Genomic DNA, 12,145 nt, shown 5'->3' with positions numbered 1-12,145 from the left:
AACATGTTTAAGCAAACAGATAGTCCACCGCCAGACTAACTAATTTGAAGGCCAATGTCGACAAATTATTATCGAGGCTTCACCCCCCCCCCCCCCGTTTCCTATGCGTAATTACATTGTCAGTAGACCCCCCATATGCAAGCGTACGCATTTGGGTTAACCCCCCCCCCTCCATGCCTACGTACTAAATGGATGGCCCCTTATGCAATCTAACCCAAACACCTTCATAATGAAGAACTTCTTTCACTCAGTACGTAGCCAACCGTACTTATCAGAAGTGCCGGTGAAGGACAACACGATGGTAGGGGACACGGATCAGCTCCGTTCTATTTATCCTGGAACCCTAAAACAGGCCCTTGCTGGGCCGTCGAGCTCGGCTTGCCAAGGGTCGTGAACAGGTAGCACCAGCTGGACATGGCGTTCCAGCCCTGGCTGTGTTAAACCGAACTCACAGAAGAGGCCTTGGGGGAAACATACAGTATTCACACGTTTAACTAGCTGAGAGCCTGAGAGACGAGTATACTCTCAATTTCCAGTGATCTGGGTACTGCCTTGCTGGGCTGCTGAATATTAATAGGCAGTAGGACAGCAGGGGTCCGTCGTGGTGAGCCACGATGACCTCTGCATTATGGTCTCATTCCGGGTCTAGCCGATAGTGGCTGTGGAATTGTCCGTGATTGTCTGGATCCAGGAAGGGTAAGGGCAACCGAGAGGTCTCCACCTGATTGGTGAAGGACGTCCGCCTGAACCGATGTCAATATGGACACGGCAGTGACTTGAAGGAGAAAGAAATCCGTTTCTCGACAACTCACACAGGGACCCAGAGACTCGGAGACGCAGACTCACAGACCCAAACTCAAGAGACTCACACAGAAACCCAGACTCGCATAGAGCAAGACTCACAGACCCATAGACCATCACAGAGAATCACTCTCACAGACCCAAAGACTCTCACAAATAGACTCAGAGACCCACAGATTTACAAAGAGACCCACAGGCTCGCACAAAAACACTCACATGGAGACCCATACTCAGAGAGATCCACAGACTCTTTCACAGAGAGAAATCCAGACGGTTTCACAGAGGGAGCTCCACAGACTTTGACAAGGAGAGACCCATACCCTCACAAGACTCTCATAGAGACCCACAGACTCAGGCACCTCCATCCAGCCTCCTCTCCCACCCACAGAGACTCGGACGCGTGAGGAAGTTTAAAAGGCCGATTTATATTCCCCCACCACTACGGTCACACCAGTGAGACGACACAAAATGGTCCCTTGGCTGAAAAGTAACAAATGCTCAACGCAATTAAAACCACAGCTCTTACAAAAAAAAAACCCAGTTTCAGGCCATCACATTCTACCGCTCTCATCAGGATAATGTTCCTAACTTCTACTAAAGAGAAAGAGTACCTTAAGGGGTGGAGAGCTCTGGGGAGGAAAAATCCGTTACGGAGCGTAGCAGGGAAAGCTCACACACACAGCCCAGGGGCGAGGATACACGGGCCATGGGCTGGGCAGGGGTTCCAGGGGTTAGAATGGGGGGTGGAGGTGGGAGCGGGGGATGAAGCCCGGTGGCTGGGAAATTCAGCGGTGGCCAAGGCAAGAATGGGCGGGAGGGTGGGTGCTGGTGGTTACTGGGTTGCTATGGTGATAGTCACTGGGTATGTGGGGTGGTGACAGCCACTGGGTGGTATACATTGTGGGGTGGTTATGATGGTAATCACAGGGCGGGAGTGGTGATAGGCACTGGATGGTTGACGTATGTGGACATTGGGTAGTTGGTATGGTGGTGGTGGTCACCCCGAGGGGTCAGGGCAGTGAGGTTTGGAGGATTAAGTAGAGGTTGATTTGGTGAATGAGTAGAGGATGACTAAAACATTGAGGGCAGATAAGCCATTGATAGATGAGTATAGAGTGAATAAGGGAGTGGGTGGGAGTTTCAAGCTTCAAGTAGATTTTTTTTTAAACCAGCTGAGAACTCACTTGGTGGGGGGGGCAGTGAGGAATGCGGGAGAAGGGAGTTGAGGGAAGCACGAGGATTGTGGGAAGGAGAGGGTGGGGGGTAGGGAAGGGGGGGGGAGGAGGCGTTCACTAACCGCTACTGATACCTGAATAAGATCTACAGCGAGCTGCCCCAGCAGTCACGACGGCACACGCAGACCGGCGCCTTCACCTGAGACGAGCAGACATTCTAAGTTGCCGGGGAGAGGGGAATGGAGATGGGGGGGCGGGGAGGCGGCTGTGGGCTGTAGGGGAGGGGTCATCTGGTAGCCCATCACCACCCACGCGTCCCCCTCTTCTCCCCCCCTCCCCCGTGTACACGAGCACGTGGCACCACGCTAGGTGTTGCGGATGCCCAGCGCCTGCTCCAGCTCCTGCCTCCGCTGTTGCACCTGTGGACGGAGACGCACCCAACGCACACGCGTGATGTTGCGCGACGACACGCACCCACCCATAGACGCGCACACACACACACGCTCGTCACCAAACTCGCTGCAAAACAATCATTAACTTTTTCTGGGAATATCTCGCATGTCTTACGTTTCGCATATGGGGTGGGAGAGGGCTGAAAACAAGATTTCAAATATAGCTCCAAAATTAAGGGAGTTGTTGCTCGTCGAACTTTAACCACCAACCCCCCCCCCCCCCCCCCCCGGGCATCTGAAAAACATTGACCCATAACTTGCGGCATTTCGTCATGTCTCTATGGAATCTACAACCTGTGCCAAATGTCATCAAGATTGGAGGCGGTCAAAATAGATTTTTTTTCGCGGTTTTGAGCGATCACAAGTGAAATGACCCTCGTGTGGCCTTGGGTGTTTCGTGCAACTTGTCCGGCCTGCATTCCCAGTGCGCACTGTGTAACCCACACACAATGTTCTCAGAGCCCTGTGAAAGCCACCCACGTCCCGTCTGAGCTAAGCCCCGTGTGAACCGTCTGTGTCTCGTGCGAGCCATCTGCGCCCGTTTCCCTCCTGTGTGAGCTGCCTGTGCCCGTGTCCCCCCCCCCCCCCCCCCCCCGTGCCCAAGTGCTGGGCGCCCACCTTGGAGTAGAAGTAGCGGCACACGGCCTCCTGTGCCCACGGCTGGAAGTAGAACTCGGCGTGGCGCTCTTCCTCGGGGTTCCCCACCACATCCGTCATCGTCTACTCCGAGCGGGGACACGGGGGGGGGGGTAGGGGGGTTAGAGTTAGGGCAGTGTGGTCAATGCGGTGATGGTGATTAGGGGTGGTCAATGTGTAGAGGTAGTGCAGTTCATGTGGTGAGGGTGTGTATTGGTGTTGTAGTAAGTGTGGCGAGTGGTGGTGATGGTGGTGCTGGAGGGAGTAGTCGCGGTGGCTAGGGGTATTGGTGTAGAACAGGAAGAGGCTGCTGCGTGCAGCGTGGTTCGATGGTGGTTCGTTGCGGTGCCGAGCGTTGAACGACAACGCGGCTAGCGAGGATGAACGACAGCTGACGGTGCATGGTGGCGATGGGCAGCTGTGCCCGCGTGCGTGGCATGGGCAGGCGGCGAGCCTGGAGCAGCTCCGTGCCTTCAGGTCATGACACTGTGACTGGAGCCAGTCGTTGATGAAGCCCTGGGGGTCACGTGCGAATCCCAGCATGAACTCTCGCTGGATCTTCAGCTGGTTGATCGTCTCGATGGTCTCGTGGATCTGGAGGAGAGGAACACGCGCGTAGTCAGCAGACGCATGCGTGTATGCGCCTGGGGGGTTGGGGGGAGTTGGCGGGGGTGGACGCGGGGGCCGAGAGGAGGGGGGTGGGAGGGGGCACCTTGGTGTCGAGCGTGGCGATCTCCTGCTGGCTCGCAGTGGACAGCAGGAACGAGTTCATCTGCGTCTTGAGGGTGTCGTCCACCTCCACGTCGATGTCGTAGCAGGCCGTCTTCTTCTGGTCGTTGGAGTCGACACTGGGGGACCAGAGCGACAACGTCCGCGGTCGACAGGGTCAGGGATCTAGGCAGGCAGCCCCAACCAGTACCACCGGCGGTGCCGGCAGCACCGTGATGACCCGTCTCTGGCACCGAGGACTGGAGGCGGTGGGGTCACGTGGGACGTAGCCCCCCTCCCCCACCCGCGGTCAGTAATTAGTTAATTGTTTTGAGTGCTTGTGCGATGTCCGGCACAGGACGATGAGGTGGCACGGTTGCCGAGGCAGAGCGTGTCGGTGACCGCAGTCCAAGCGAACGTTTAACCAAAAATGAAATCAGAAGAGACGACCAGACAGAAATCGGACACGACCAGACAGAATCACGCGAGCGAGTGGCGGCGTCATCGTCACCTGATGATGTGGTTGATGATGATTGGGTCGGGAGGGATGAGCAGTGCGTGCAGGCGCTGCGGGATCTCCGAGAACTTCATGCGCGGGCACTCGAAGATCTGAGACCGCACGGCGAGAGCAACACAACGCTCGTGAGACACGTCGTGGCGAGCGAGCGGGCGAGTGAGCGGGCAGGCGAGGAGGAGGGCGGCACCTGGTGCAGGTATTTGTCGCAGAGGATGTACTCGCGCTCGTGCGAGTCCTGCAGCTTGTGAGTCTTCACGTACTGCCACAGCGCCTGGATGATGACGGGGCGCGTCTGCGTGTGGATCCCCAGCAATCGCGCTAGACGCGGGTCCAGCTTGAACTGCGGCGGCTGCATGGGGACGAGAGGGAGGGCGCGCGGGCGAGTTTCTGGGCGAGTGGATGAGCGGGTCGGTCGGCGGATGAGTGAGTTGGTGTGTTTGTGGGTGCTAGAGAATATCAGTGTGTGGGCGAGTGAGTGAGTCGGCGTGGGAACAAGAGAGTTCGTGGGTAAGTTTGTGCGGAATTTAGGTAGTCAGTGCGTGGGCAAATGAGCCAGTCAGTGTATGGGCGAGCAAGTGATTCAGTGTGTGGGTGGGCGAGGAAGTGATTCAGTGTGTGGGTGAGCGAGCAAGCGAGAGAGAAAACGTGAGAGTTTGTGGGTGGGCGAGTGAGTCGGTGTGTGAGTGAGTCTGTGTGTGCTTGAATGACTGTTGGTGAGTTCCTGTGTGTGGGGGTGAGTGAGCGAATGTATGAGTGGTTAGGTACTATAGTGGATGTTTACGTGAATGTTTTAGGCCAAGTGGATGTATGGGTGTGTGGGTGCATGCCAGTATGTTAAGAGTGGTGTTGTGGCTGGCAGTATTGTGGCTGTTATGTTGTGGCTGTTGTGTTGTGGCCGTTATGTTGTGGCTGCAGTGCTGTGGATGGAAGTTTTGTGGCTTTTGTGCCGTGTCTGGTAGTGCTTTGTCTGGCAGTGCTGTATTGGGCAGTGCTGTCTAGCAGTGCTGTGTGTGGCAGTGCTGTGTCTGGCAGTGCTTTGTCTGCCCCACCTGGTAGTCCAGCATGAGCAGCACAGTGCAGCGCACATTGACGTCACCTGGGCGCTTCACCTGGAACCCGTCCGTCTCCTGAGTGGTCTGCGTGCGGTGCCACTGCAAAGACAAAAATCCGCCCCCCCCCCCCTTATAGCCTACACAGACTGTTGGGGCAAGTGGGCCAGCATGGCACACAGGGGGGTGGGCGGCCAGCACCACACCCGGCCGCCTCTCCCTGCGCAGTGACAATGTTTACACAGTGCACCAGGTACTCATTTGAGGCTGAGTCGTAACACACACGTACCGATCACATGACATGCGCACACAGGTGTAGATCATATGCTATGCTCGCACACACACAAAGATTCTCCCTTGAGTGTTGGAGAGTTCAAGGCGGCCGGGCGTGAAGCTGGCTACCCCACACGCTCATGTGCTGTTCTGCCTTTCCTAAGCTTTTTATTTCAATGTTCTATGAATTGCGAGTTGTCACGGTGATCTGAGTTCGAATCCCAGCCATGGCGAACATCACTGGCGAGTGATATCACAACTGATCCTGCGCCTTCTCTAGGTCGACTAAGCCTTAAACAAGTACTTGGTGCAGTGTTTAAGGACAGCCGAGAATGGTGCTTGCCACACAACTGTAACAGTGGCAAAATATTTAACAACAGTGGTGAATTTGAACCGGTCCTGGGACTCCCCTGGTGAGGTGTATAAACGTCAAAACTTGGGAGACAAAGGCGGCCTGGCGTGGTGCTAAGCACCCCACCCCCTCCCTCGAGTGCCGTTCCGGCCTTAACAAGTGCTTGCCAGCAACCCTTGCCCCAACAGCCTGCCTTTGTTTTTACACTCGCGCCTCCGCGCGCACGCACGAACCACATGCCACCTTCACTCACCCTACATCCCGCCCAGCCCCACGCACAGTGAAACAAAAACCTCCCTGTGCTTGCGCTGCACGGATGGGGGACAGCGAGTCAACATTGGGCAGCTGTTGCGAGTCGTCACGGTGGCAGCGACAGCTGCACGCGGTGGGGAGGGAGGCGGGCGCCGCTCACGCAGAGGAGGGCGCACTGCTTTATATAACACAAGAACAAAGATCCCCCCCCCGGGTAGCCTCAACGGACCGTTGGGGCAAGTGTCGTCAGCGAGTAGCGTCTATGAAGGCTAGCACATGCACAAGGGGGTTGTAGGCCCGGGACTATGACCGGCCGCCTTACGTCTCCCTCCTGGTGATGTTACACATGGCAACAGCGAGTCATTTGAAGCCGAGTTGATCTAGGAGAGGCCCAGGACTGGTTCGGATCATTGGTCGCTGGTGTTGTTGGCCGTTGGTGGGAATCGAACTTGGTTGCTGTATTCGCAGCGCAGCGCTGTTTTACCGCTCCCTCCCACTCTGTATGTATACATATACTATCATACCTGTCAACCCATACCGTCAACCCATGCAGAGAAATTGAGTTGAGGTCCATACAGCGTACAGCCGTTTCAATACGGGCAAAAAAAACAAAACATTGTCCATTTGGTTTCTGTTTCTCCTTTGTGATGGGACTTTTTCAGAACAAGGGCCTAAAGAAGCTCCCGCGGCAGGTGGAGAGAAACGACGGACGTCGTGCCGAACAGCGCGCAGTACAAGTCTAAATCCACAACTGTACCCTAGTGACATCGCTGCGATGTCACCCATGTGTGTTCTAACGTGCGATCGGTTGAGTGATGTCACCATATTGCCAAGACGGAACTTAAAAATATTTTTTTTCCCCCTTTATGAACAAAGCTGAGAATTCACATGGGCCAACCCAGGCCACATGGCCTTGGAGCGTAGCTGCTAGAGCAGAGCTGGATTGCATTTTCCTCTACATTCCTGCACCTCCGATTAGCACGTTTGGCTATGTACTGTGCGAAAGAGGTTCAACATACATGACGCAAGGGCACATGCTACTCGACGCGCTGTACAACGCAGCGGTGCCCTCGGTTGTCGGTTTAAGCCACGAGTCAAGTAATGGGTCACAGTTTGCTGAACGTAGATTGCAACGCGAGTTGTGGGGTCACAAATCACAGACCATGGGTAAAAGATCACAGGTCAGCTTGTGGGTCCCGGGGTCACGAGTCACGGGCGAGATCATTATGGTGTGGGTCGCAGGTCGTGGGCAACAACTCGTGGTTTGTGGGTGACCGGTCAGAGGTCGCGGTTCATAATTTGGCTTGGAGGTGTGTGTGCCCGCGCTGGGTTTTAACGCCGTGGGTGGAGGGGGTCGTAGGTCACCTCCACCAGGTGGTTGTCGGGCCCGTAGAGATCCTTGTCGAGCTCGATAACCAGGCTCTTGAAGAAAGAGGAGAACTTGCGCTTCTGCTTGCTCGTGTCGTACTTGTTCGACGTCATCTGCGGAGGACGACACGCACCGGGGAAAGGAAGAACATGACAACACAACGATTGCACAAGATGACACTCTCGTAATGATGGCAACACAATAACACAACCATCGCTGCACTCGCCACCATCACCGCCACATTTGGCTTCAGCACACTCATCACGTCCACCTCAGCAGTCATCAAAATAACACCATCACTTATCACACTCAACATGACCAACCACACACAGTAGCCCCCAGGCAGCCCCCCCACCCCCAACAAACCGTACGCACGTCATCCAGGAGCCGCCCCTCCACGCGCAGCTCCCATGATGCAATGCTGCCCTCCTCGTCCTCGGCGTCTGGCTTGGCGGGGTTGTAGGTGTTCGAGATGAACACACGTAGCTTGCGCTTTTGCTGTGGGAGACACGGGAAGCGTAGGGACATGGGGACGGCAGTTAGTGGCACGGGGGGCACGCGCCCACGGATGCAAAGCTGCGCTCACCGCACTCAACCATTTCTCTCTCTCCTTCTATTACAGAGTTCCTTTCGTCACATTTCTGACACGCGGTACACTTAAAAAAAGAGCATGCCAACCGACGTTATGGGTGATGCGCGCCCTTATTTACGGAGTTAATTGTTGCGACTCCCCAGGGTTGGCGGAACTATTTTTCCAATGGACACGCAAGGGGTGGGGAAGTCTTAGAGCCATGCCAGCTGGGGGGAGGAGGGGAGGCTCTCGGAGCTAACGGGGCGTGCGTCCTGCTCACACTGGGCCCGAAGGTCCTGGACGCGAGGTGGCATTTAAATGGGGTTATTCACGAACGGGGATTCATATTCTTGGTTTTTTCGGTAAAGTCATGTAGAAGGGAAACAATAAAATAATTAAAATATAACAATCAAATTCTCACGATGTTTCAACTGCAACACAAGCAATCATCATCAGGTGTGAAAACCACAGCAAAGTATAAAGGACGTCAAGAAAATATTCTTGCTGTGGTTTTCACACCTGATGATGATTGCTTGTGTTGCAGTCGAAACGTCGTGAGAATTTTATTGTTTTATATTTTTATTATTTTATTGTTTCCCTTCTACGTGACTTTACCGAAAGAACAAAGAATATGGGTCCAATATTACTTTTAATTAGCCTTTTGCCCATCCAAGGACGGGTGTATTGCATTAAATCTGAAACTTGCAAGCGAAAAGCAGACCGCGATGTGACATTCATTGCATCAATTCGTGTGCCATTTGTAAGGCCGTGGTGATGCGGACTTATTTCATTCAAAGGTTATAATCCCATGTTTATCGTGACGTCCTTTTTACTTTGATGTCTCAATAGCGTTACGGGGATCGTGTGACGCGAGGGTTCTGCCTTTATAGTGAGGGTTATAAGTTTACACTGAGGAGGGGGGAGGAGGCGCCTCACCCCCACATGTGGCATGATGCCACCCGCTAATAGTTATTAATGTAGGGGGGGTATACATTTGGAGGACGTCACCTGTTCATGATTATGGGAGGGGCTGTTGGATGTGGAGTTACGTCACCTGCTCATGATTATTAATGAGGGGGGGGTGGCTCTCCATGCGGAGTGATGTCACCCGCTAATGATTATTAATGAGTGGGGGGGGGGGGGTCCATGTGGAGGACGTAACCTGTTCATGATTATTAAGGAGGGGGGCTGGTCGACGTGGAGTGACGTCACACGCGGGACACAGACATTCTTGGCTCATTATATAGTATAGTATTCTGCCGCCTTTAACTTTAAGCGCGTCCCAGGCGGTCCCAAACATCGGGAATCTTTCCGTGGCATCAAGGGAGGGGACCGTTGGCAGGAATCCCACGCGCTCGGGAGAGTTCCGTGCACCGTCGCGATCACGGTTCGGCCTCTCGGGAGGAGCGGAGGGAGGGCCGCTCGCGGTTCCAGCGGCGCCGGGTTCTGCGGAGGAGACGCGTCACCTTCATGGGCCGCTTGAGTGCCTCCTGGATGTCCAGGCGCTTGCGCATGATCGTCTGGTCCAGCTTGCGCTCAAATGCCAGCAGGTCCATGTAGGCCTGTGACTCGGGCACCAGCTCACGCACCTGCAAGCGGCGGTCAAGGGCACGCCAGTCACCGCCATGACCAGAGTTAACACTCGTGATCACAGTAAACACTTGTGTAGTGGGCCCAACTCAGTTGCAGACGTATTTCTTAGAGGCAACACATGTATTATTCCAACACGAATACACCAAGGGGTAGCTGCCCCTTTACCAGATATCAGCCTCGGGTGGTGGACCACCCGGCTAACGACACTTAACACACTGGGAGTTAGCTGCAACGGAGCGGACCCCGGCTCGGGTTCCGGACCACATGTTGGAGACTCTTCTGGACGTAGAATGTAGATCTTCAGATGACGGTAGCAACAACCAGCCACGGTCCCTGCGGAGACCCGGCTTATATGCTCCCGGGTCGGGGCCGGCTCCGCCGTTGGCCCAGCCCACCTTCGAGAAAGCTCTTGAGACAACTTTCCCGGACACGTGACCACCCCTTAGCCCCCACCTGGGTGCCCCCCCCTGGAGACTTTACCGGTCACGTGCCTTCGGGGTCAACCAGAGTGCCATGACCCAGGGTAACCCTGTCCCTGGGCTGACACTCTCCCACTCCCTCCGGTGGGAGGACAGCACTGCATGCCACGCGCTGTGCCACTGCGCTATCCCAGCGCTCACCAAGCCCTCACTAGGGCTGGTACTACACCCACCTACGGGGTGTCCGCGATGACGGTAAAGCGCACGCCGTGCCTCGCTAGAGCCGGCAATACTTGGTGACATTCACGATGCTGCTGCATAAGTGATATCCGCGATGTGCGTACGTCGCACGCCATGCCCCTCTGGGGCACCATACAGTGACATCCGCGATGTCACGACACTTGTTACCACAGATTACCACAGGTTTCCACAGTTAACACGTTACCACAGGTTGCCAGTTAACACGTTACCACTGTTGCCAGGTACGGTGTGGGCGTGGGGTAACATACCCTCTGAGGCAGCACCTTATCGGCCATCTTCTTCTTCTTGGCACTGGGGACACGCGGCGGACACAGGCAGACAGAAGGTGAAGACACATGGACCGAGACACACAGATGGATGGAAGAGGTGACAGGTCATTCTTGAAAACGGGACTCATTATTATAATCCATAGCTTTACAAAACCAAAAACCCCGAATGAATTGAAACAAAACATTATTGACAAATGTCCAAAGAATTTCAACTGGACTCAAACAAATAAGAGTCCTAAATCCATTTCAAAAGATAATTCATGCATACATTTATTTTAATTGAAGTCACTTTGAACAATTGTTAAAATAAATGAAATCGCCCTATGTGCCCTGTTAAAATAAACATAATAACCCTATACATCCTGGCTTTTCGGCCACCCTGTGTAACCCATAGGAAACCAAATACGAATCGTAACACTGGTGACAGGTGAGAGGATGCTGCGTCGGGGACGTTTTGGCCGATCCCACGCTCGACGTCGGGCCGGCCGGGGCTGTCTTACCAGCGGTTGCGGCTCTGCTGGTGGTGCGACTGCTGCGCCAGCTGCGAGCCCTGGGAAGCCGGCGCTGGGCGCTTGCGCGATGAGTCTGCCATGGTGAGGGCCGGGCCGTGCGGGGACGCCTGGTGCGGTGGGGGGCCCATGCCGGGCCGCATGCCCAGCGGTCCCACGCCGCCCATGGGTCCCATCGGCCCTCCCATGCCGGGTCCCCCGCCCCCCATCGCCGGCCCGCCACCCATCACGGGGCCCCCGCCGTACGGAGGCCCCGCCGGGGGGCCCATGGGGGGCCCCGAGGGCTGCAGGCGGCCGCCAGACGGGATGCCGGGTCGCTGCGCGGCGTCGACGAAGATGACGAGGAGGGCGACGGCGGCACCAACAACAACGACAATAACAGAAAGGGCATGAGCAGTGGCAGCAACCGCAACAGAAACAACCACTGGCACTAGCGCATCAGATAGCGCACCACGCTACGAACCCGAAGGGTTAACAATGGCGAGAGCGAATATCAAAAACAGTTTATAAACAAGAACTTGGTGGGGTGTGTAAACGTCAACGCAGGGGAAACAAAGGCGGTCAGGCGTGGTGCTTGCACAGCGTCGTCTTTCATAGGTGCTCGCTAATAGCACTTGCTCCAACATTCCATGTAGGCTACAAGACCTTTGTCTTCATGTGTGTGTGGACGTGTGTGCACGTGTATAATATTTGGCGGCTACGCAGCACGGTGGTAGCGCTAGCGCCACTTGTTGTCGAAGTCCACAGTTCGAATCTGCCAGCCACCCTGAAGAATACTGCGGTGTGTGTAACCTTAATATTATGACGCGCCATCTGCTTCACACAAAGTGGACGTTAAAAGATACTGTGACGTAATCTTTGGTTCTATTCGGTAAAGTCACGTAGGTAAAAATAAAATAACAAAAAAATCACGACGTTTCGGCCACAACACAAGCGGCC

The 12,145-nt window shown here is 55.0% G+C and overlaps 1 protein-coding gene across 3 annotated transcripts in view; it reads right to left on the bottom strand.

The window, feature by feature from the left end:
* Positions 1-1,206: 1,206 nt before the first annotated feature.
* Positions 1,207-12,145, bottom strand: part of LOC116948603 (SWI/SNF-related matrix-associated actin-dependent regulator of chromatin subfamily D member 1-like) — a 32,861-nt gene continuing 21,922 nt past the window's right edge. For all 3 annotated transcript variants that reach the window (XM_032965430.2, XM_032965431.2, XM_076071639.1), the window contains exons 2-13: positions 11,198-11,523; positions 10,677-10,719; positions 9,622-9,744; positions 7,960-8,082; positions 7,581-7,697; positions 5,339-5,440; positions 4,477-4,638; positions 4,284-4,381; positions 3,777-3,912; positions 3,536-3,658; positions 3,047-3,148; positions 1,207-2,395 (exon numbers count right to left, since the gene is read on the bottom strand). In XM_032965430.2, coding sequence (XP_032821321.1) covers positions 2,342-2,395; positions 3,047-3,148; positions 3,536-3,658; positions 3,777-3,912; positions 4,284-4,381; positions 4,477-4,638; positions 5,339-5,440; positions 7,581-7,697; positions 7,960-8,082; positions 9,622-9,744; positions 10,677-10,719; positions 11,198-11,523 — 1,509 coding nt within the window. In that variant the 3' untranslated portion in view covers positions 1,207-2,341. The remainder of the gene's footprint in view (positions 2,396-3,046; positions 3,149-3,535; positions 3,659-3,776; positions 3,913-4,283; positions 4,382-4,476; positions 4,639-5,338; positions 5,441-7,580; positions 7,698-7,959; positions 8,083-9,621; positions 9,745-10,676; positions 10,720-11,197; positions 11,524-12,145) is intronic.

Source organism: Petromyzon marinus, chromosome 34 (genome assembly GCF_048934315.1).
Source record: "Petromyzon marinus isolate PM22_M1 ecotype Great Lakes invasive population chromosome 34, UKy_Petmar_22M1.pri1.0, whole genome shotgun sequence".
NCBI lineage: Eukaryota > Metazoa > Chordata > Hyperoartia > Petromyzontiformes > Petromyzontidae > Petromyzon > Petromyzon marinus.
This window is presented reverse-complemented; position numbering and strand designations above follow the sequence as displayed.